Source organism: Lithobates pipiens, unplaced genomic scaffold (assembly GCF_037356315.1).
Source record: "Lithobates pipiens isolate NorthernLeopardFrog02 unplaced genomic scaffold, aLitPip1_a1.2 Scaffold_8, whole genome shotgun sequence".
In the NCBI taxonomy this organism is placed as follows: Eukaryota; Metazoa; Chordata; class Amphibia; order Anura; family Ranidae; genus Lithobates; species Lithobates pipiens.
Window position 1 is genome coordinate 473,625,407 of NW_027507903.1, and position 25,517 is coordinate 473,650,923.

The 25,517-nt window shown below is 49.6% G+C and overlaps 2 protein-coding genes across 9 annotated transcripts in view; one reads left to right on the forward strand and one right to left on the reverse strand.

Annotated features, from left to right (window-relative positions):
• Positions 1 to 25,517, reverse strand: part of ABCC9 (ATP binding cassette subfamily C member 9) — a 182,096-nt gene that overhangs the window by 112,087 nt on the left and 44,492 nt on the right. The gene's annotated exons all lie outside the window — the stretch shown is intronic.
• On the forward strand, positions 2,490 to 9,137 carry LOC143960278 (uncharacterized). Of its 4 annotated transcripts, XM_077468693.1 has the most exons (3): positions 2,490 to 3,486; positions 6,043 to 6,148; positions 7,224 to 9,137. In XM_077468693.1, the coding sequence occupies exons 1-3, from the start codon at positions 2,706 to 2,708 to the stop codon at positions 7,396 to 7,398; spliced, it is 1,062 nt and encodes a 353-aa protein (XP_077324819.1). In that variant the 5' UTR covers positions 2,490 to 2,705; the 3' UTR covers positions 7,399 to 9,137. The 4 variants fall into 4 exon arrangements, with proteins under 4 accessions (XP_077324819.1, XP_077324816.1, XP_077324818.1 ...); XM_077468690.1 differs by having other exon boundaries at positions 6,043 to 9,137; XM_077468692.1 differs by lacking the exon at positions 6,043 to 6,148.

The window sequence follows — 25,517 nt, forward strand, 5'->3', positions numbered from 1 at the left end:
AAAGAAAGAAAGAAAAAGAAAGAAAGAAAGAAAGAAAGAAAGAAAGAAAGAAAGAAAGAAAGAAAGAAAGAAAGGAAGAAAGAAAGAAAGTTCCCAGAGGCTGCCAAGGTTAGCTAGAGAGGGTCTGTTGCAGGAAAATAATAATGGATTTTTCTAAGGCCTCAAAATACTTGCTAAGAGGTAATATGGATTGAAAGCACAATAAGGGGCTCTACCACTATAGTTGAAAAAAACAGAAATGCTGAGAGTGTGACAAAAAAAAAGAAAAGGAAGAAATATAGAGAGAGGTGAAAGAAAATGGGGGGGGGGGGGGGAAGAATAATAGGAAAAATTGGGATGGGCCAGAGACTGGCATTATTTATCAGGGTGGGAAAGTAAAGTGAAAAGGGGAGAAGGAAAAAATGTAAGGAAGGAAAGAAAGAAAGAGAGAGGGAGAGAGAAGGAAGGACAGAAAAATAGAAAGTTCCCAGAGGCTGCCAAGGTTAGCTAGGGAGGGCTTGTTGCTGGAAAAGAACTTGCTAAGAGGCAATATGGATTGAAAGCATAATAAAGGGCTCTACCACTATAAGTTTAAAAAAAAGAAACTGTAATGCTGCGTTCACACGATTGGAAATTCGAAAATTCAGCCAGCAAAAGACCGTTGAGAGATTTTGGTCAGAAAATATGACCGGGTGTATGCTCCATCTGACTTTTGCTGGCTGAATTCCAGCCAGCAAAAGATTGAGAGCATGTTCTCAATTTTTCAGTCGGAAAAAGTTCAGATTGGAAATTCCAATCGTCTGTAGCAATTTCCGACGTGTAAAATACCTACATATGCTCGGAAACAATTTGACGCATGCTCGAAAGTATTGAACTTAATTTTCTCGGCTCGTCGTAGTGTTGTACGTTACCGTGTTCTTGACGGTCAAAAGTTCAGCGAACTTTTGTGTGACCGCGTGTATGCAAGCCAAGCTTGAGCAGAGTTCCGTCAAAAAAACATCCAGGATTTTTCTGGCGGAAAATCCATTTGTGTGTACGGGGCATAAGTGTGTGACAATAAAAAGAAAAGTAATTAAAAGGAAGATAGGCTATAACGAGAGGTAAAGGGAAATGGGAACAAAAGAAGAATAGGAAAAAATGGGGATGGGCCAGAAAAGGGGATTATGTATGAGAAAGAAAGAAACAAAGAAAGAGAGAAAAGTTCCCAGAGGCTGGCATGATTAGCTAGAGAGGGTCTGTTGCTGGAAAAGAATATAGGATTTCGGTAAGGGTGTGTTAGAGAGCCTCAAAGTTGAAGGAGGTATAATGTCTGTTGTGAACTAGGATAACTATTGGGTCATGGCTGCCAGATCAAGAGGAATTTGTTGGGAGTGTCATTTAATAGAGCAGTTAATTTCTCGTTAATGAACATGCCCTGTATGTGGCTCTTGGCTTCTGGAAAACTTAAGATTTCCATGCCTGGGCAATGGTTTGCATGACAGCTATAAACATATGTGATATGACCATTCATCTGTGACTAAGAATATTATCAATAGGTTTATGAAGCAGAGCTACCAAGGGTAATATCAAAGGTTGATCAAAAGGATTGAGGTAATCATGGTATAGAGTGGCAGCCCATCCATAGAGGGCATACGGTCGCTGCCCCCCCCTATCCACAGCCGCAACTACTCTTAACCTAAGGGCAGGTCCTCCAAATATTCACCACATCTCCTGTAGCTTGGCACCTTTTTGAAGCAAGAAGAGGAGTTTCAAGTACAAGGGTGGCTGTTATTAGATCTCTTTTTTTGGCACGTAAGCTAATAATGACACTGGATCTCGGAGGACCCCCCTGCCCTTAAAGAGTAGATTAACACAGTGGGAGAGATGAGATAATCTTCCAACATTGGCGTTGTGACCGGAAGCTTGAAAAGTTGTGGGGTCCGTGGCTGGATGTACCGGGGCTCGCCCCGGTGGATCTGGTCATGGGCAGACTATTTTAGTGAATGCATGCTGACGGATGACATGTCCTTCAGGACCCAGGCAGCACCTTCTTGGGTTGTTTGCAAGGTTGGAATTAAAACTATGCTGATAAGATTTGTTCATCATGATATGCTAATGTATAGATTGATTGGTATTGATGGTTTTGAAATTGTACATATAGCTATGTAACCTCGGTGTATGTTTACCCTGCACTTTCTTAAAGTGGTTGTTAACCCTTATAAATCACTTTGACCTACAGGTAAGCCTAGATTAAGGCTTACCTGTAGGTCCAGGAAATATCTCCTAAACCTACATGGTTTAGGAGATATTTACCAAAAGACAGGCACCGCTGTCTAAGGTGGTGCCTGGTGTCCATCAGGGTTTACTTCCTCTTTAATAAACCTTTTTTATGGATCAAAATAAAAAAGAAGAGGAGTTTCAAGTTTCGGCAGATGGGTTATTTTTTTTTAACAGACCAAGATCTCTAGCAAATGTGACAATTACAGGTGTTGGAACAATCCATAAACAAAAAAAAACAACTTTTGTACATAAGGGAGCCCCGGAATGACACGTACTGAAGGGGAGGGGTAATGGAGGGGCGGGCATGACCGGGTGCCTAGAGACACCAAGACAGAGGATAGGTGGAGGAAGAGAAACACGCAAGGGGGAGGAGCCATATAAAAGGGGGGCGGAGCCGGAACGGGACCAGTCTCGAGGGGAAGACATCAGAGGAGGCAGCTTTCCAGCGCTGCTCCTCTCTGGGCAAAATGGCGGCGATCGAGCACGTGTTGGAGCGGCTGCGGGCTCAAGCGGAGGTGCGGGGTTCGGAGTGGCTAACCGAGCAGGTGGAGCGCTGGATAGGTGAGACGGAGGCAGGCACGAGTAGCGGGGAGCCGGTGCTGCGGGCCCGGAGGTCTCGGCCTCCGGCGTGCTTTTCGCCGGGACCCGCCCCTCGGCCACCTCGTGATCGGCGGAGCCCGGGGGCGGACAGGTCGGTCCCCCCCGCAAAACGGAGACAGCAGGACGATCGGGGCCTGGGGCGGTCTGCACGCCGCCGGCCTACCCCGGGGGGCGGGGCCACGGGCCACGATGGCGCCGGCTCCCCGCCGTCCAGCCCGGCTACCGTTCGCGTGGGGGACCCCTGTGGGGGGCCCTGCACGAGCAGGGGGACAGCCAGCGGTGCGGAGGGTTCTGCAAGACGGACGGAGTCGGCCTACAGGGGGGCACGGGCGGTGGGTGGGGGGCGCCGGGCGGATGCGGGCTTACTTGATGGACAGACTGGAGGACTGACGCCCAGGGGTGGTGCGGGGGGGCGCCCTAGGTCTGGTTCTCTACGCCAGTCTGGGAGCAAGGCCCCTGTGGTGAAGGATCTTCCCAGCCACCTGCTTGCTGCGGCCTCTGGGAGCGGATCGCCCAGGGGGCTTCTGGCGCCTGCGGAGAGGGAAGAGGAGGACCGGTCGGAGGGAGAACTGTCCGCTGAAGACGACGTGGTTCCCCCGGCGGTGGAGAGCGGCAACGCGGCTGCGGGACGTGTTCCTGGTCGGCCCGGTAAGTCAGTACCTACTGTTTTCTCTGATGTTTTGCAGGGGTTGCTGGGGGTGGTGCAAGGGGCGGCTGGTTCAGCGGCGCCGGAGGCGCCGCTGGGTGGGGTGTCGGTGGCGGGGTCGGGTCAGGTGGACCCGGGGCCCGCGCCGCCCATGCAGGGTTTGTTGGAGGGATTGCGGGCTTTGGTGGACAGGTTTGGGGGGGATGGGGGATCTCCTGCCCTGACGGCGCCTTGGGGGGCTGGTAAGGTAGCGGGGGCGGCGGGGGTCCCGCCGGCTGCGGGTGGGGAACCCGCGGCGTCCGCAACGGCGGTGCCGGTGGTGGGCGGGGGGTCCGGTGGGGAGGAGGCGGCCGCGACACCCAGCCGTACTGATGTGGTTCGGATTGGGGATGCGGCGCGTTGTGAGGTGTACGTCTGCTTCGAGGGACCGCTCGGGGCGCACCTGAAGCCGGAGGTGCGGGAGAAAATTGCAAAAGGTGAGTATGTGGAGATATTCTCGCTGCTCCCACTGGAAAAATTCAATTTGGATCGGGTCAAGCCCAATGACACGAAAAAAGACGATGAGGAAAAGAGGCGTTATAGGCTGATACCGCGTACGTTTGCGAATTGGTTGCAGGCGTTCGCGATTTTGGCGAGCGTCATCGGCGAAAAGAACCCCGAGCACTGCTCGGCGTTGTTTTGCTATATGGACGCCATTGGGGAGGCACACCGGGTGTACGGGGGGGTGGCATGGCTCCGGTACGACGAACAGTTCCGGCAGCGGAAGGCGGTGCGTCAGGAGTTGCGGTGGGATCACAAGGACATCAGCCTCTGGATGAGGCTGATGTCCTCCGCCCGGGCCCCGCCTCAGTTTTTTCAGGGGGGGGCCGGGGGTACACCCTCCTCAGGACTGTCGGCCGGAAAGAAGTGGGGGGTGTGCTGGTCTTTTAACGAGGGTGCCTGCAAGTTTGGAAGTGCGTGCCGGTTCAAGCACGAGTGTTCCGGCTGCGGGGGGGCTCACGCCCTGTCTCGCTGCTTTAAAAGGGGAAAGCGTCCCGGCGACGCTGCTAACAAGAGGGAAGACGCCGGTGAGGGTGGAAAGGATGCTTCCTTTCCTAAGTAGGTACCCGGACAGGGTGGCTGCGCGGCTGCTGGCCGAGGGGTTCCGGGAGGGTTTCCGGATTCCCTGTGACTTGAAGGTGGTGCCGCCGGTGGCGCGAAACCTCAGGTCGGCCTTGCAGCACCCTACGGTGGTGGACGAAAAGTTGGGGAAGGAAGTGGCGCTGGGTCGGATGGGGGGGCCGTTTACGGTTAAGCCGTGGGACTCGCTGGTGGTGTCCCCCTTGGGGGTTGTCCCCAAGAAGGAGCCGGGCAAGTTTCGGCTCATACACCACTTGTCGTTTCCAAAGGGGGGTTCGGTCAATGATTTCATTGACCCGGACGTCTGTGCGGTGTCGTATACGTCATTTGACGCGGCTGTTCGGTGGGTGCGGCGCTACGGCCGGGGAGCGCTCATGGCCAAGGCGGACATTGAGTCGGCTTTCCGGTTGCTGCCGGTGCACCCGGACAGTTTTCGGTGGTTGGGTTGTCACTGGCGGGAGCAGTTCTACGTGGACAAGTGTTTGCCTATGGGCTGCTCCGTTTCTTGCTCCGTGTTCGAGCAGTTTAGTTCGTTCCTGGAGTGGGTGGTGCGGGATGTTTCCGGCATTGAGTCAATCATTCACTACTTGGACGATTTTCTCTGCATCGGCCCCCATGCCTCCGCTGTGTGTGCGATTCTCTTGTCCACGTTGCAGCACATTGCAGGCGTTTTTGGGGTGCCATTGGCGGCCGAAAAGACGGAGGGCCCAGTGGGGGTGTTGAGTTTCTTGGGTATAGTGATAGATTCGGCGGCTATGGAGTGCAGGTTGCCGGATGACAAGTTGGCGGATTTGCAGCGGGCGATTCGGGAGATCCAGGGCCGTCGGAAGGTTCAGCTGACGACCTTGCAGTCCTTGCTGGGCAAACTGAACTTTGCGTGCCGCATCATCCCGATGGGCCGGGTGTTCTGCCGGCGGCTGTCGGCGGCGACGGCGGGGGTGCGGGCGCCCACGCACTTCATTCGGTTGACGGAGGAGCACCGGGACGACTTGGGGGTGTGGCATGATTTCTTGTCCTCCTATAACGGCAGGGCGGTGTGGATGTCGGGGCCGGTGAGCAACTTCGATGTCGCATTGGTCACCGACGCAGCAGGGTCTACGGGCTATGGTGCGTTTTTCCAGGGCAGGTGGAGTGCGGAACCTTGGCCGCGCTCGTGGAAGGAAGCGGGTTTCCTGGGTAACCTGGTGTTGCTGGAACTCTTTCCGATTGTGTTGGCTCTGGAGCTGTGGGGGGAGAGTTGCAGGAATTTGAAGCTGCGCATCAACTGTGACAACATGGGTGTGGTGCAGGTGGTGAATCGCATGTCTGCCTCCTCCCCTCCTGTTATCAGACTGTTGCGCCAATTGGTCCTTAGGTGCCTGCGTTTGAATGTGTTTTTGTATGCTGTGCATATACCTGGGGTGGAGAATGCCTTAGCTGACTCCCTGTCTCGTTTCCAGTGGGACAAGTTCCGGGAACTGGCACCTGGCGCGGAGGCAGTCGGGATTCCGTGCCCGGGGTGGATTTGGGCGCTGCCCTTGGAGTCGCCGCGGGCTGGATACGCAGGTCTGTAAGTGGGGCTACCTGGACGGCATACGTGAAGGTATGGCGGGAATGGCAGGAGTTGGTGCGAGAGGTGGACGGAACTGGGGGAGCCGGGGATGGGCGCTTGCTGGCACTTTATTTTGTGGTCCGGAACGTGGAGAGTGGGCGCTCGGCGGCAGTGATCGATCGGAAACTGGCGGGCTTGTCATTCCTTTTTAAGTTGTTGGGGTCGGAGGATTGGTCGAAGGGTTTTTGGATACGTCAGATGCTGAAGGGTTTTCGGAAGCAGTCGAAGAGGGGGGACACGAGACGTCCGGTGACGTTTGGGGTCTTGGTGGCCATTTGTGGTACATTGGTTTCGGTTTGCACGTCTCCGTTCGAGGTGCGGTTGTTCACGGCGGCCTTTTCATTGGCTTTTTACGGGGCTTTTCGGATTGGGGAGTTGGTCAGCCCGTCCCGGAAAGTTCCTGGGGGGCTGGGGGATCATGATGTTCGGGTGGCAGGATCAGTGGTGGAGATAACTCTTAGGCGTTCGAAGACGGACCAACGGGGTAGGGGTGTGAACATTTGCTTATTCAGTTTGGCAGGGTCACAGGTTTGCCCGGTAGAAGCGGTTCGGAGTTACCGAGCGGTTAGGCCGGGGAGTCCGGGTCCATTCCTTGTCCACGCGGACGGGTCTTTCCTGTCCAGATTCCAGTTCGTGGCGGTTTTCCGGCGAAGTTTGGCGCTTAATGGTTGGGAGGAGTCGGAATATGCTTCACACTCCTTCCGCATCGGGGCGGCCACAGAGGCGGCCCGGTGCGGGTTGGATGAGGCGGCGGTACGAAGGATTGGTCGTTGGGAGTCGCGTAGGTTTAGGTCATACGTTCGACCTCAGTTAGCGGTTGGGCGGTCCAGGGAGTGGGATGGCCCTTAGTTGTATTCCTGGTTGGTTGGTAATACGGAATGCGATACAGGAACCGTTCCTGGGACTGATGGAGTTTTTTCCACGGGGGTAGGGTTGGGATCTCCGTGGGGTGGTAAGGGCAGTGGTTAGTGGTTTTGCTGTGGGGTTATTGTTTTTCGGGGATCAGCAGGTTTTGGTTTCTCGTTTCAGATGGAGGTTCACCGCGCCTCGTTTGGATCGTGGGCCACTCCTACGTGTGTTGGGGGGCCAGGAGAGGAGACATGAGACCTGCGGGGAGGCAACTGGGGATTTCCAGGGCAGAAGCGGAATTGCGATGGTTGGGGATACCAGGAATGCGGTGGGAGAGGGTGGTGAGTGTGGTTGAAAGGTTCGTGTGGCTGCATGGGCCCCCGGATGTGTTGGTTCTGCATGCTGGGGGGAATGACCTGGGAGCCCGGAAAGTCCGGGATTTACTGAATGACATTAAGGCGGATTTTCTGAAGCTGCGTGCTAGGTTTCCCAGTACGATCCTGCTGTGGTCGGATATTGTCGCCCGGACGCAGTGGAGATGGGCAAGGTCAGTGGCCAGCATTCAGAAGACGAGGATCCGGGTGAATAAGGTGGTGGGGAGATTCGTGATTCAGAATGGAGGGCTGGTGATCAGGCACAGGGAACTGGAGTCCAATGTGGGTCTGTACCTAAGGGGGGATGGGGTTCATCTCACGGATGTCGGGATTGACCTGTGGTCTTTGGGTTTACAGGGGGGGATCCAACAAGCTTTGAGGGTGTGGGGTTGCCCTCAAGGGTAAGGTGGTCACCCTTTTCAGGCTGTGGCGTGAGATTTCTGGTGGTCTTTGACGGTGGCGGTAAAACAGAGGTGATATAAAAGGGTGGGGGGGGCTCATTGGTATTATGGGCCCCTCAGTTGTATTCCCGAACGGTGGACGGAATACTGGGAGGTTTTTCACTGCAGGAATTGTTTGTCTCTGAGCGGTCACAGCGTGAGGCCTGGTATGGTAAAAAGGTAAAGCAGTGAGGTTGGTGTTTTTGGAATTAAAGTGGGTCACCGTCAGAGATCACCAGACTGGAGTTGATAAAAGTTGTTCAAGGTTTTGGTTTACAGTTGTAGATATATATTTATATATTTATATATTTATATACATATTTTGGAGGGAGTAAAATATTTTGGTTATGTTTAATAAAAGGCTGTTGTGGCCATTTTACTCCAAAGAAAAGGTGTGGTCTCATTATTATAGATATATAAGGGCTGGTATGGGACATTATTGAGAGGGGGACTGTTGGGCTACGCAGGTCAAGGGAGCCCCGGAATGACACGTACTGAAGGGGAGGGGTAATGGAGGGGCGGGCATGACCGGGTGCCTAGAGACACCAAGACAGAGGATAGGTGGAGGAAGAGAAACACGCAAGGGGGAGGAGCCATATAAAAGGGGGGCGGAGCCGGAACGGGACCAGTCTCGAGGGGAAGACATCAGAGGAGGCAGCTTTCCCACCCTCCCTCCCTACTGGATAGCATGTTTGGGTGTGAGTTGTTGGTTTGATTGCTGGTGTTTTCGTTGTGTTTGTTTTCTGTCTTTCAGGTGCAGTGGGCTGTTCGTCACAACAGTGAAGTCGGCCCTTTGGGGGGCTGCTGCGTGAGATTTCTGGTGGTCTTTGACGGTGGCGGTAAAACAGAGGTGATATAAAAGGGTGGGGGGGGCTCATTGGTATTATGGGCCCCTCAGTTGTATTCCCGAACGGTGGACGGAATACTGGGAGGTTTTTCACTGCAGGAATTGTTTGTCTCTGAGCGGTCACAGCGTGAGGCCTGGTATGGTAAAAAGGTAAAGCAGTGAGGTTGGTGTTTTTGGAATTAAAGTGGGTCACCGTCAGAGATCACCAGACTGGAGTTGATAAAAGTTGTTCAAGGTTTTGGTTTACAGTTGTAGATATATATTTATATATTTATATATTTATATACATATTTTGGAGGGAGTAAAATATTTTGGTTATGTTTAATAAAAGGCTGTTGTGGCCATTTTACTCCAAAGAAAAGGTGTGGTCTCATTATTATAGATATATAAGGGCTGGTATGGGACATTATTGAGAGGGGGACTGTTGGGCTACGCAGGTCATGGTTTGTTCAGAAAAAAAAATGCATAAAGGCTAGGTTCACCTTTTCCAGAAAGCAGTCTATGCAATCAAGGGGCCCCAGTTGATATTAAAAAAATTGTGCAGCTTGGTAAAATGTTCAGTAAGTTTATCATCATATCTGTAGGCCTGACTGAAAAACTCAGCAATCCCCATACCTGGCCTTGTTGCTAGGACATGAAAATTGTTGGGCTCTCACTCCCAGCATAACATTAGCGAAAACCAATGAATTACTAACTGGGAGTTTTTTGACCAGGCTTCCAGGGAGGGAAAAATGGCATACAAGTATGGCAATAAAATTCATAAAACATTTGAAAATCTGCAGTTTTTTAAATACCTATAAGACCCCCTTGACTGCACAGTTTTATGGCCAACTGTGAACTTCAAAAAGAGTTAGCCGGAGTCTGCCTCTTATTTTAATAAAACTCCATGTGCTTCTTTCCTTCTTTCTGGCTTTCTGTGGGCCCTGATGTAAGTGAGGGGCTCTCTGGGGACCCTGGTGTAAGGGGGGCTCACTGGGATGTAAGGGAGATGCTCTCTGGGGACCCTGATGTGAGGGAGGAGGAGGCTCTCTGGGCACTCTGATGTAAGAGGAGGCTCTCTGGGGACCTTGATGTAGTGGGGGCTCCCTGGGGACCCTGATGTAATGAGGGGGGCTCTGTGGACCCTGATGTAAGGGGGGGCTCTTTGGGTACCCTAATGTAATGATAATATATAATGTAATATATATATATATATATATATATATATATATATACAGTGGTGTGAAAAAGTGTTTGCCCCCTTCCTCATTTCCTGTTCCTTTGCATGTTTGTCACACTTAAGTGTTTCGGAACATCAAACCAATTTAAACAATAGTCAAGGACAACACAAGTAAACACAAAATGCAATTTGTAAATGAAGGTGTTTATTATTAAAGGTGAAAAAAAATCCAAACCATCATGGCCCTGTGTGAAAAAGTGATTGCCCCCTAAACCTAATAACTGGTTGGGCCACCGTTAGCAGCAACAACTGCAACCAAGCGTTTGCGATAACGTGCAATGAGGCTTTTACAGCGTCCTGGAGGAATTTTGGCGCACTCATCTTTGCAGAATTGTCCTAATTCAGTTACATTAGAGGGTTTTCGAGCATGAACGGCCTTTTTAAGGTCATACCACAACATCTCAATAGGATTCAGGTCAGGACTTTGGCTAGGCCACTCCAAAGTCTTCATTTTGTTTTTCTTCAGCCATTCGGTGGTGGACTTGCTGGTGTGTTTAGGATCATTGTCCTGCTGCAGAACCCAAGTTCGTTTCAGCTTGAGTACACGAACAGATGGTCGGACATTCTCCTTCAGGATCTCTTGGTAGACAGCAGAATTCATAGTTCCTTTTATCACGGCAAGTCTTCCAGTTCCTGAAGCAGCAAAACAGCCCCAGACCATCACACTACCACCACCATATTTTACTGTTGGTATAATGTTCTTTTTATGAAATGCAGTGTTCCTTCTACGCCAGATATACTTGGACACACACCTTCCAAAGAGTTCCACTTTTGTCTCATCGGTCCACAGAATGTTGTCCCAAAAGTCTTGGAGATCATCAAGATGTGTTGTGGAGAAATTGAGACGAGCTTTGATGTTCTTTTTGCTCAGCAGTGGTTTTCTCCTTGGAACTCTGCCATGCAGGTCATTTTTGCCCAGTCTTTTCCTGATGGTGGAGGCATGAACGCTGACCTTAACTGAGGCAAGTGAGGCCTGCAGTTCCTTGGACGTTGTTGTGGGGTCTTTTGTGACCTCTTGGATGAGTCGTCGCTGCGCTCTTGGGGTAATTTTGGGCGGCCGGCCACTCCTGGGAAGGTTCACCACTGTTCCATGTCTTCGCCATTTGTGGATAATGGCTCTCACTGTGGTTCGCTGGATTCCCAAAGCTTTGGAAATGGCTTTATAACCCTTTCCAGACTGATAGATCTCAATTACTTTCTTTCTCAATTGTTCCTGAATTTCTTTGGGTCTCGGCATGATGTGTAGCTTTTAAGGATCTTCTGGTGGACCTTACTGTGTCAAGCAGCTCCTATTTAAGTGATGCACTGATTGTGAACAGGTGTGGCAATAATCAGGCCTGGGTGTGGCTAGAGAAATTGAACTCAGGTGTGGACAACCACAGTTATAGTATGTTTTAACAAGGGGGGCAATCACTTTTTCACACAGGGCCATGATGGTTTGGATTTTTTTTCACCTTTAATAATAAACACCTTCATTTACAAATTGCATTTTGTGTTTACTTGTGTTGTCCTTGACTATTGTTTAAATTGGTTTGATTTTCCGAAACACTTAAGTGTGACAAACATGCAAAGGAACAGGAAATGAGGAAGGGGGCAAACACTTTTTCACACCACTGTATATACATACACACAGTATCTCACAAAAGTGAGTACACCCCTCCCATACATTTTAATTTTCCCCAGTATCCTATTAAATTTGGGGACTAAGATGACTGTGTTAATATTCAGATCTTTGTTAATCTGGAGGGTCAGTTTAAGAATGAGGGCCCTGGATCGATCAGAGCGAATTCTATCTTATATAAAGTGACGTCCTACAAATTCCCAGCTGTCGGCAGTGTTGTCAAATTTTGTGTTGAGTTCTGTGTTTGCGATGTTCTCGTATATATGTCACGTCACTGGAATGGCGGCCTGACAGATCTGAGCTATGGAGCAATCTGATTGGCTCAGACCCAAAAACTTGTTTAAAGCACAACCAGACAAGTGGCTCACCTCACAATGGAAAAACAAAACACATGCCAAATCTCTTCACCAGAGAAATGAATGTTCAGAGGCCCGCATTTCTGATAATGAGCTTAACCCCTTCATGTGAGATCGCTGCTCCATCTTTCTCTACTACGTTGTCCAGCCAAGGGGCATACCCCTGGCATTGCTGGGTCTCTATACCCGAGGGAAAATGATTGAGCAAACCAAATTTTATTACATTGATCAATTTGCTCTAGGTCTGTAAGCAAGTGGATGTAAAGTGTTTTATGGTTTGTTAAACCTTTGAATCATTTTAAGGATAGCTAGAGGAGAAGGCTAACCTTGACCAGATTTTTCCAGGATTTTTGAGGAAGTACTGCCTTCTGCTGGAGCAAACAGCAAGAAAGGGAGGGAACCCCTTCTCCGGGGTGCCAAAGTTAGTACGTTAGCATGAGGCTCGGTTACCGGTTGCCCCATACAAAGAACAAGCCTGCTGCTAAGGATGTGATCGACTACTTGTACTTAACCACCCCTTGTGTGAACCCAAGAGGAGTTCCAGGAGTATGGACTCATGCATTTGACTTAAGGACTCTAAAGTACTTTCTCACCTATTTAATGACTACCTCATGGGGCAGGGGCAAGAGGAGCAAGACTGAGAGGCGCTAGAAGAATAGAAGAACTTGTATAAGAATGTTTTGGAAAAATCTGTGCTGAACTTTTTATTTGTTATATTTGAATAACACCAGTAAAAAACTTTATTATATATATATATATCTTTGCCTAGTTTAAAGTCACTTCAGGACAAACCTAAAGGGGTGCATGCATGGTGTATCTCAGAACAGGGTTTACTTGGGGACAAACTGAGACAAAAAAGATGCAGTACAAATGTCTAATGTGCAGTAAAGCCATTCAGAGGAAGCTATAACTGCTGTTGCCATTGACTACAGTACTAGTGTCAGGTACATACGCAGCCAGCCAGTTGGGAAGCGATGTGACTTGGCATAGGTGACAGAAGGCATAGGTATTGAAGGGCTTGGTGTGCTTAAGCTCTTTCCCTATCAACTGGAACTCCAATACTGGGTCTGATTCACGGCACGGGGCATCCTAAGAATCCAGCCTGGAGAAGAGTAATGCAGTGTTTCGAGGGGCTGTTGTCCATAGTTTACAGAGTGTAATGAGTTAAAGAACTGTACAACGGATTACAAGGAGTTAATCATGTCTATGGAGAAGCATTGCTTTTAGGTGGGAGTGCTGCCTTAAAGTACCGTAGTTCTAAAGGCAGAATGTACTTTTATCTTAGAGTGGTTGTATACCTCGCTTTTACTTACAAAAATTAATATGTACGGTTTAGAAGATATTCACCTTTCATGCAGCCACTGACGTCAGTGGCGCATGCGCTCTGAAGGTCCGGCAGATGCTGTCAGAAAATCAGTGCTCCTTGGTGGAAAGAGGACAAAAGAGGTGATGTGAGTGACCTGAGCCGCGGACCCGGAAGAAATGCAGTGGAAACATGTCAGCTCTCAGCGGTGACCGGGAGGCGATGGCGGCGCTTCGTTCTAAGGTAAGTATTTAATAATAAGCTAGTATGCGATGCATACTAGCTCATCATGCCTTTGCCTTACAGGGTTTTTTTTGTTTTTGCGGGCATACAACCGCTTTAATGCATTAAGTGTACAGCAGCCCCCCTCAGCCCCCCTAATACCCCCTCTTGATCCAGTGGTTTTGCAATTGCCCCTGTGACGAAGTCTGTTGAGACAAAACGTACGTCGGGTCGAAGGACATAACAGTGATGTCAGCACGCCCGCCAGGGCAAAGGACATTAATTTCTGAATGCCTGATGTTATCATTTTACTTGTGAGTAGAATACTGTTCTTTTAATACATTTCTTATGCTGGGAAATCGTGCAATGAGCGATTTTGTTCCTTTTTTTACATATGCCTGGTTAATGAATGACGACAACTAGCCGGCCGCATTATCAGGTGATTTTTTTGGATGACACATCTAACATATGGGTTCTGTGAGGGGGGTGTTACCTACAGACCCACAGTGGGGGGTGTTGCCCATTAATACATGACTAGACCTCATTTGGGGTCTGCTCATCTGGTAAGCATCCATTCATTATATATGGTGGAGCACGTACAAGGGATCACTTGAAGCACTTTTGGACTGGTTAAGCTGCGCTGATGTCATCAGTCCGCTGCAGGCAGGAGAAAGCATTTTGTTTGTTTCCTCCGCTTCAGTGATCAAACTGCAACATAAGCAGATGAAGGCATTGTCAAGGGAAGTACTAAGATCTCTGTGAGGGGTAATAAATGCCCAAAAGTGTTACACTGAAGAATCGTTCACACCAGAGGCGTTGCTAGGGGGTGGCTTCTGGGGCTAAAGCCTGAATTTGTGGCCCATAGCCCTGAGTATCTGCAGGGGTCCCCAATCACCGGGCCGCGGCCTCTCTGTAGCCTGGCCATGAGTGCGACGGACTGCATGACAGAGCCGGTGGGTAGAACGGGAGAGCCGGAGAGAGGGTGGGCTGCATGACAGAGCCAAAGAGCCAGCCGGCAGGCAGCACAGGAGAGCGGGTGGGGGAGAGAGCATAGAGATGACATCATATCTCACTGCCCACCCTCTCTCTGAGGACCCTGATGTAAGGGGGAGGCTCTCTTGGGACCCCAATGTAATGGGGTCTCTCTGGGGACCCTAATGTAAGGAGGAGGCTCACTGTGAACCCTGATATAAGAGAAGGCTCTCTGGGGACCGTGTTGTAAGGGGGGGCTCTCTGGGGACCCTGATGTAAGGGGGAGGCTCTCTGGGGACCCTTATGTAAGAGGGAGGCTCTCTGGGGACCTTGATGTAAGGGAGGGCTCTCTGGGGACCATGATGAAAGGGGGGGCTCTCTGGGGACCCTGCTGTAAGGGAGAGGCTCTCTGGGGACCCTGATGTACGGGGAAGGCTCTCTTGGGATCCTGATGTAAGGGGGGGGGGCTCTCTGGGGACCCTGATGTATGGGGAGGCTCTCTGGGGACCCTGATGTAAGGGAAGGCCCTCTGGGGACCCTGATGTAAGGGGGACTCTCTGGGGACCCTACTGTAAGGGGGATGCTCTCTGGGGACTCTGATGTAAGGTGGAGGCTCTCTGGGGATCCTGATGTAAGGGGGCGGGGGCTCTCTGGGGACCCTGATGTAAGGAGGAGGCTTTCTGGGTACCCTGATGTAAAAGGAGGCTCTATGGGGACCCTGATGTAAGGGGAGGCTCTCTGGGGCCCCTGATGTAAGAAGGGGCTCTCTGGGGACCCTGATGTAAGGGGGGCTTTCTGGGGACCCTGATGTAAGGGGGGGCTCTCTGGGGACCCTGATGTAAGGGAGCCCTCTGGGATGTAAGGGAGATGCTCTCTGGGGACCCTGATGTAAGGGGGAGGCTCTCTGGAGACCCTGCTGTAAGGGGGGGGGGGCTCTTTAGGGATCCTGATGTAAGAGGAGGCTCTCTGGGCACTTTGATGTAAGAAGAGGCTCTCTGGGGACCCTGATGTAAGGAAGGGGCTCTCTGGGGACCCTGATGTAAGGATGGGGCTTTCTGGGGACCTTGATGTAGTGGGGGCTCTCTGGGGACCCTGATGTAATGAGGGGGGATCTGTGGTCCCTGATGTAAGGGGGGGTATCTGGGGACCCTGATTTAATGATAATATATAATATAATATAATACAGTGTCCTGTTAAACTGCTGTATGGTCTTGGCCCCGGTGCTGAAGCTCAGTTTCATAACACCAACCGATAACACCAAATTTAACACTCCCGCATCCCATTTACACCTGAGACCTTGTAAGACTAACGAGTCATATGACACCAGGCAGGGTAAATGGCTAAATGGGCACAACTTGGACATTTTCACTTAGGGGTGTACTCACTTTTCTTGTCAGCGGTTTAGACATTAATGGCTGTATGTTGAGTTATTTTGAGGGGACAGCAAATTTACACTGTTATACAAGCTGTACACTCACTACTTTACATTGTGGCAAAGTATAATTTCTTCAGTGTTTTTCACATGAAAAGTTAGAATAAAATATTTACAAAAATGTGAGAGGTGTACTCACTTTTGTGACTGTATATAATATATATATATATATATATATATATATATATATATATATATATATATATATATATATACACACACACACACGTATATTATATACATGTGTATGCCCACCCAAGCGTATGACTTTCTTTACTTTGCTTCCATCGGCTCTAGCCTCAGATCTTTTGTACACCTAGCAATGCCCCTGGTTTACACTATAATGCTGTGGTAGCTTTACGTGTGTTACCATGTGGCATCATATTACATGTGTTGGTGTAACCCCAAGGCATTCCTTCTTAATGACACCCCAACACACCTTGCTGACAGACATGTGTTGAAGCGCAATGCAATGCACTAATGTGTGATGCACTGTGGAAAATGCTGCATGCATGATATTTTCTCCCTTCTGGTGTGTTGGGAAGCCCATTCAAATAAACGGCCTGCCCCAGCACAACGCACATAATGGGTGACACAATGCGCGTTAGCATGCATAATTGCACAGCAGCAGACCTGTTTGGTGTGAATGGACCCTCATTACTTAGCATGTTGCACTTATATGTAAAGGCAGGTCCACTTAAATGACCTTTCCAGCCTGCGTTTGGGAAATGTTAAGCCTCGTACACACAATCGGATTTTCCGCCGACAAAATCGCAGACTTTTGTCCGAAGGGCATAGGCCCCAAACTTGTCTTGCATACAAATGGCCCACAATTGTCGGCCAACAAACACAAACATAGTGACGTATTACGTGGTTTTTCAGCTCTTTAGCGTCACCCTTTGGGCTCCTTCTGCTAATTTCGTGTTAGTAGAAGTTTGGCGAGTGTTGATTCGCTTTTCATTTTGTGCTTTTCATTTTGCGCTTTTCATTTTGGGCTTTTCAGTTTGTTTCTGAACGGCTGTTCATCAACCGGCCATGTTGCGGAATCGGAGGAGATAACGTGTTATTTATTATTGGCATTGGAGTTATTGCTTTGACCCAAGTCCAGTCCAGGAACAGGAGGATGAGGATTTCTTGGACCAAAAATTGGTTGCTTTATTAATCGTGACCAATTATGTCATATGCCTATTCTGCGGGAGCTCCAGGAGAATAATCCGGATGATTTTCGGAAATTTTGATTTGGTATATTTTTCTATATTTTTGGATGCATAGAATGCACTTTTTGGTTAAAGCGGGGTTCCACCCTAAAGTGGAACTTCCGCTGATCGAAACCCTCCCCCCCTCCGGTGTTACAATTGCCATCTTTCAGGGGGGAGGGAGGGTGCAGATACCTGTCAAAGACAGGTATTTAAACCCACTTCCGGGCATAGACTCCCACGGGAGTCTATGCCTCTTCCTGTCCCTGCGCGATGTCTGCTGGGACACACACGGGTCCCAGAGACAGCGCGGACAATTCCTATTGCGCTGCGCAACTCGCGCATGCGCAGTAGGGTACCGGGAAGTGAAGCCGCAAGGCTTCACTTCCTGATTCCCTCACCTAGAATGGTGGCGGCAGCAGCCGAGAGCCGAGCGAACGATCGGCCTCGGCTGCCGACATCGCTGGATCCTGGGACAGGTAAGTGTCCATTTATTAAAAGTCAGCAGCTGCAGTTTTTGTTGCTGCTGGCTTTTAATATTTTTTTTCACAGTGAAATCCCTCTTTAAGTTCTATTGGCAGATAGCATGTCTAATTTTTCTTTATTTAATGCACAATAAAAAATTGTGTAGAATAATACTTGGCTATGTGTTTTACTTCAAGTGACAGTTTGGGAGTAGGCAGTTACATTGTAAAATTGACAAGGGACACTGTGACGAATCCTTGTCCTCAACAGGACTATGTCCATCGTAAATGTTTCCTTTGTCCAGAACCAGCACTATCCAAGACCCTTTAGCCAGCTCGCCAAGATAAGCTGAGTTCCAAAAACCCCCCATCCAAAGTGACTCCTGTCGCAGACACCAACATAGTTGTATCTTTGATCTTAAAAACTATGGGATAATGGTGTTGTGGTAACCCAAAAAAAATAAAAAACCACCATAATAATATTATTCTTGATACCACTAGAAAAAAAAAGCCTTTGAAAATTTGTTTGCCATAACTCCATCAGTATCACCAAGCAGCTTCATTATTATCCTATTAACCTCCCTGGTGGTAATCCCGAGTTTGGCTTGGGTTGAGATTTCAGCACCATAAGCGGTAACCCCGAGCCAGACTCGGGATCGCATCGCTGGATACAGGGAGGACACAGAGAGAAGTTACCTACCTTGTCCCCTGGATCCAGCGATGTCCTCACACAGTGTCCGTTCACACAGTGCCCGAGTGCCGCTGAGCTCCGTTCCCTGCGACGTTAAGGCGCACGGGAGCGGAGATCGGTGCCAAATTCAAAAAAGTAAAAACACACAAAACACACACAGTACTGAAATCTTACAGCTTACAGTACTGTATAAAAAAATTACACACCCCCTTTGTCCCTAGTGGTCTGTGCAGTGCCCTGCATGTAGTTTTATATTATAAATACTGTTTTTTCTGCCTGGAATTTGGAGATTGCCCATAGCAACCAAAAAGTGTCCCTTTATGTCAAAAGTGATTTTAGACCAACTAGAAACAGCGATAATAAATTATAATCACTTGCAGAATTGAGCGATAGTGATTTGTGGGGAAATTCGTCATCAAACACTAAATCTAATGACAGCGACAATTCTGCAAATGAGCAAATTTCAGTGTTTTTGGATTTGATTACATTATTGAATAATTTTTATTATTATTTATTATATTATAAACTTTATCATATCCGGGATGTCTGCTAGACTCTGGTTTAAACAGATTTAAGAGAGTTTTTCCTAAGAAATACATGACTACAATATAAAACACCAAATTTCCAAAAATAAAATAATTGTACCGCTTTCAGCACCTAAAACCAGAACTAATCATACCGCCAGGGAGGTTAAAGAAGAAGAGAATGTGCGCTGCATTTCGAGATTTCATAATTTGCAGTGTCACAAATGTTAATTCTCCATTACGAATGCTAGTTTACAAGACTGACTGCTTCTGGCTCGTCCTTGCTTCCGAGCATGCACGTTTGTACTTTGGACTTTAGTCCGATGGACTTGTGTACACACACTCGGAAAATCCGACAACAGACCGCTGTCTGCAGAAAATGTATAAACCTGCTATCCAACATTTGTCCACGGAAATTTGGCCAACAAGTGTCTGATGGACACAAACGGTCAGATATTCTGTCAACAGCCTGTCATCACACATTTCTCGTCTGAAAATCCTATCGTGTGTACGAGGCTTTAGAGTTCAGTGTGGGGATGCAGAGAACACAGAGACTGGTTCTGGAATATGTCACGGCACAGGGAAATACACACATTGTGTGATATATAATGCAAACTGAACACACTGCTGATATTATGCCTGAAGTAATACACGTTTTCAATTCCTTGAAGTTGTTTTTTGGTCTTCTCTTTAATATTTTACTGTCACGTGCATGGTGAACACAAACATGGCATCCTTGGGATCTGGAATGCAAAAAATTTTCCAGCGCACCGCAGATGATATGTGCGGGGAAGATTTTTGTTGCTTAGAAACACTGCTTGTTTCTGACAGCAATTGTTAAGAAATGCAGAAATGTCACTGAACTGCCTGCAAAACACAAAACAGGAAGATTCCCTAACATAGGTGTAGGAAGCCTTTTAAGAACAGTGTGCCGAAAAATGTTTTCAAAGAAATTGAGTGTGCTGATTAGGGATGAGCCGAACACCCCTCTGTTCGGTTCGCACCAGAACCTGCGAACAGACCTAAACTTCGTGTGAACTTTAGAACCCTATTAAAGTCTATGGGACTCGAACGTTCACAATCTAAAGTGCTCATTTTAAAGGGTAATATGCAAGTTACTGTCCTAAAAAGTGTTTGGGGACCTGGGTCCTGCCCCAGGGGACATGGATCAATGCAAAAAAAAGTTTTTAAAGCGGACGTTTTTTCAGGAGCAGTGATTTTAATAATGATTAAAGTGAAACAATAAAAGTGTAATATTCCTTTAAATTTCGCACCTGGGGGGTATCTATAGTATGCCTGTGAAGGGGCGCATGTTTCTGCTGCTTAGAACTGTCCCTGCACAAAGTGTCATTTGTGCAGGAAAAAAAGTCTTTTAAAATCACTTGCGGCTAAATTGTCGGCTCCCCGTAATACAGAGAACACTCAATGAGTGTTCTCTGTATTAGCCGACAATTCATTCATTCATTGATAAAAAAAAAAAAAAAAAAAAGCGTGGGGTTCCCCTAAATTCAATTACCAGGCCCTTCAGGTCTGATATGGATATTAAGGGGAACCCTGCATCAAATTAAAAAAAAAAATTGACGTGGGGGTCCCCCTAAAAATCCATACCAGACCCTTTATCCGAGCACGCAACCTGGCAGGCCGCAGGAAAAGAGGGGGGGACGAGAGAGCGGCCCCCCCTCCCTCCTGAACCGTACCAGGCCACATACCCTCAACATTGGGAGGATGCTTTGGGGGTCTGTGACCCCTCAAAGCACCTTGTCCCCATGTTGATGAGGACAAGGGCCTCATCCTCACAACCCTGGCCGGTGGTTGTGAGGGTCTGCGGGCGGGGGGCTTATCAGAATCTGGAAGCCCCCTTTAACAAGGGGACCCCCAGATCCCGCCCCTCCTGTTTGAAATGGTAAGGGGGTACAAAAGTACCCCTACCATTTCACAAAGAACGTGTCAAAATGGTTAAATAAGACAAACACACTTTTGAAAAATTCCTTTATTAAAAATAAAAAAAATAAAAAAAAGATTCCAGCGGTGCTAATCAACTCTTGCTATCCAGCGACGGATCTCCGGGGTCCAGCGATGGATGATCATATCCAGCGATGGAGGATCTCTCAGTCCAGCGCTGTCCATACATCCTTCTTCTGTCTCCATTGCGGAGACACTGCGGAGATCCCAGCGTTGACGTTTCTTATATTAGGAGGGCGGGGCCACTCGTCACCTGACCCCGCCCCCTCTGACGCTGGTGAAGGGAGCCAGGGGTTCCCCAGTGACGTATGGGTGACCCCGCCCCCTCTGATGTAACGGAAACCTGCGTTACATCAGAGGGGGCGGGGTCACCCACACGTCACTGGGGAACCCCTGGCTTCCCTCTCCAGCATCAGAGGGGCGGGGTCAGGTGACGGGTGGCCCCGCCCTCCTAATATAAGAAACGTCAGCGCTGGGATCTCCGCAGTCTCCGCAGTGGAGACAGAAGAAGGATGTATGGACAGCGCTGGACTGAGAGATCCCCCGTCGCTGGATATGATCATCCATCGCCGGCTCATTGAGTGTTCTCTGTATTACGGGGAGCCGACAATTTAGCCGCAAGTGATTTTAAAAGACTTTTTTTCCTGCACAAATGACACTTTGTGCAGGGACAGTTCTAAGCACCAGAAACATGCGCCCCTTCACAGGCATACTATAGATACCCCCCAGCTACAAAATTTAAAGGAATATTACACTTTTATTGTTTCACTTTAATCATTATTAAAATCACTGCTCCTGAAAAAACATCCGTTTTAAAAACTTTTTTTTGCATTGATCCATGTCCCCTGGGGCAGGACCCGGGTCCCCAAACACTTTTTAGGACAGTAACCTGCATATTACCCTTTAAAATGAGCACTTTAGATTTCTCCCATAGACTTGTATAGGGTGTTCCGGCTTTTCGAATTTGCTGCGAACAGCCCAAATTGTTCACTGTTCGCTGAACAGGCGAACAGGCAATGTTCGAGTAGAACATGAGTTCGACTCGAACTCGAAGCCAGGGGCGGATCCAGGGGGGGGGGCAACGGGTCAATTGCCCCCCCCCCGAGAATACCGGCAGGCTGGTTCCGCGGGTCCAATCGCGGCCGGTTCCGCGGGTACCAGCGGGCCGGTTCCGCGGGTCCAATCGCGGCCGGTTCCGCGGGTCCAATCGCGGTCGGTTCCATGGGTACCCGCGCGGCCGGTTCCGCGGGTACCCGCACTGAGTGGACGGTGAGGGGGGGGGGGGGCAGCTGGGCGGCTTAGGAGGGCTGCTGGCCAATCAGGAAGCCAGCAGGCAGGGGAGCAGGGAGATGACATCATCTCTCACTGCCCTGCATCCCTCCAGTTCCGCCCTCACTGTGTAGGAAGCTGTGTGCAGCAGAGAGATTGCATCATCTGTCTGCTGCCTATCTTCACTCTGGGACCCAAGAAAAGACCACCTTAGCAGAAAAGTGACACAGTAGGTGACAATCCGCAATGTGTGGCAGGCTACGTGGCAAGTGGCAATCCGCAATGTGTGGCAGGTGACGTGGCAAGTGACAATCCGCAATGTGTGGCAGGCTACATTGCAAGTGGCAATCCGCAATGTGTGGCAGGTGACGTGGCAAGTGACAATCCGCAATGTGTGGCAGGTGACGTGGCAAGTGACAATCCGCAATGTGTGGCAGGTGACGTGGCAAGTGACAATCCGCAATGTGTGGCAGACTACGTGGCAAGTGGCAATCCTCAATGTGTGGCAGGCTACGTGGCAAGTGGCAATCCGCAATGTGTGGCAGACTACGTGGCAAGTGGCAATCCACAATGTGTGGCAGACTACGTGGCAAGTGGCAATCCACAATGTGTGGCAGGCTACGTGGCAAGTGGCAATCCGCAATGTGTGGCAGGTGACGTGGCAAGTGACAATCCGCAATATGTGGCAGGTGACGTGGCAAGTGGCAATCCGCAATGTGTGGCAGGCTATGTGGCAAGTGGCAATCCGCAATGTGTGGCAGGTGACGTGGCAAGTGACAATCCGCAATGTGTGGCAGGTGACGTGGCAATCCGCAATGTGTGTCAGGCAACGTGGCAAGTGACAATCCGCAATGTGTGGCAGGTGACGTGGCAAGTGGCAATCCGCAATGTGTGGCAGGCTACGTGGCAATCCGCATCTGGTGGCAGGCGACGTGGCAAGTGACAATCCACAATGTGTGGCAGGTGACGTGGCAAGTGACAATCCGCAATGTGTGGCAGGCTACGTTGCAAGTGGCAATCCGCAATGTGTGGCAGGCTACGTGGCAAGTGACAATCCGCAATGTGTGGCAGGTGACGTGGCAAGTAACAATCCGCATTTGGTGACAAGTGACGTGGCAAGTGACAATCCACATTTGGTGGCAGGCGACATGGCAAGTGACATCCTCAGGGCTCCCACTGATTCTGCATTATGGTGAGTTGAACCATTTAATTTTATATTACAATGTAATAATAGAAATAATACGCTTCAATCATCCTGACACCATAACAACCATGGTGCCGTAATGATTGAAGCGCAAATACCAGCCATTTCCCATATAAATTGCCCCCAAAAAAACATATTTTATAGCAGTGCCCCTCCCGAGATTAGACTCTGGATCCGCCCCTGCTCGAAGCTCATCCCTAGTGCTGATATAAAAAATAATGTCACCTCCCCACTCTCAATCGCGAAAAGGGTTTTTTATAAAGTAACGGCTTTAAACTACTTTAATAGAGAGAAATTAACATCCTGCACTCTCATGCCTCAGATCAGCCTCAATTTATGCCATTCATGCACCTTCACACCTGTAACCCCCTGCACATCTGTCCCACCACTGTACTACCCTGCACATCTGCCCCACCACTGTACTACCCTGCACATCTGCCCCACCACTATACCCCCTGCACATCTGCCCCACCACTGTATTCCCCTGCTCATCTGCCCCACCACTGTAACCTCCTGCTCATCTGCCCCACCACTGTAACCCCCTGCACATCTGCCCCACCACTGTAACCCCCTGCACATCTGCCCCACCACTGTAATCCCATGTACATCTGCCCCACTACTGTATCCCCCTGCTCATCTGCACCACTACTGTAACCCCCTGCTCATCTGCCCCACCACTGTATTCCCATGTACATCTGCCCCACCACTGTAACCCCCTGTACATCTGCCCCACCACTGTACCACCCTGCTCATCTGCCCCACCAAAGTACCCCCTTTTCTCATCTGCCCCACCAATGTACCCCGTTTCTCATCTGCCCCGCCACTGTAACCCCTGCTCATCTGTCCCACAACTGTACCACCTTGCTCTTCTGTCCCACCACTGTATCACCTCACTTTTCTGTCCCACCACTGTACCACCTCGCTCTTCTGTCCCACCACTGTATCACCCTGCTCATCTGTTCCACCACTGTACCTCCCTGTGCATCTTCTCCACCACCGTACCCCCATACTCTTCAGTCTCATCGCTGAACCATCTTCTCATCTGTCCTAACACTGAACTTATCTGCTCATCTGCCCCACCACTGTAACCCCCTTTCTCGTCTGCCCCACCACTGTACCTCCTGCACATCTGTCTCACCACGGTACCCCCTGCTGTTCTGCCCCAACATTGTAACCCCCTGCTCATGTGTTCCACCAATGTACCTCCTTTCTCCTCTGCACCCATCTGCATTTGCCCCACCTCTGTACCCCCTGCTCCTCTGCCCCACTGCTGTAACCCCCTGTTCATCTTTCCCACCACTATAAGTCCCTTCTCATCTGGCCCAACAATGAACCCCGCCCCATGCTCATCTGTTCCACCACTGTAACTCCCTGCTCATCTGCCCCATCACTGTACCTCCTGGCTTTTCTGTCCCACCGATGAACCCCCTTCTCATCCCTCCCACCACTGTACCTGCTGCACATCTGCCCCACCACTGTATCCCCTTGCTCATCTGCCCCATCAATGTACCTTCTTTTCTCATCTGCCCGACCAATGTACCTCCCTACACATCTGCTCCACCGCTGTATCCCCATGCTCTTTTGTCTCACTGCTTAAAGACATTCTCATCTGTCCTAACACTGAACCCATCTGCTCATCTGCCCCACCACTGTAACTCACTTTCTCAACTGCCCCACCAATGTACCTCCTGCACATCTGTCTCACCTCTGTACCCCCCTGTTCTTCTGCCCAACCTCTGTTCCCCCTGCTCTCTGGCCCCACCACTGTAACACCCTGATCATCTGCCCCAACACTAAACCCCTCTACTCATCTGCCCCAACACTGTAACCCCTGCTTTTCTGTCCCACTGCTGAACCCCCTTCTCACCTCTTCCACCACTGTACCTCCCTGCACATCTGCCCCACTGCTGTACCCTCCTGCTTATTTGTCCCACCTCTGAACCCCTCCTGCTTATTTTCCCCATCGCTGTATCCTCCTGCTCATCTGCTCCACCTCTGTACCCTCTTCTATGATATGCGTGATATGTAGAGTGGTGAAAGGAAGCAGAGATGAGACACATCTACATGTCCTGGCACACTCATCCTGCTGATCCACCTCTCGCATCCAGCCCATGTGCTTGTATGTGATGTATGCGATATATGTAATGTGTGGGATGTGTGGGATGTATGGGATGTATGTGATGTATGTGATATATGTAATATATGTGATGTCACATAGGATGAGCTCAGGTCAGAAGTATTTTCTGAAAGCAGTGGGCCTGTGTGCAGGATCATAAGTTGGGCCCCCGCAGCTGAGAAAAAGTGCGGCGATCTGCACCACAGGAAAAGTTGGGTGTGATTTTCATTGCGCTGAATACTGGCTGTGGTATAAAGGGACA

Bases quoted from the DNA above. Each gene is read 5' to 3' on its own strand.
- LOC143960278 (XM_077468690.1), top strand. From the start codon at position 2,706: ATGGCGGCGATCGAGCACGTGTTGGAGCGGCTGCGGGCTCAAGCGGAG. The intron at 3,487-6,042 runs GTAAGTCAGTAC...TCTCGTTTCCAG, and splicing joins ACGTGTTCCTGGTCGGCCCG to TGGGACAAGTTCCGGGAACT.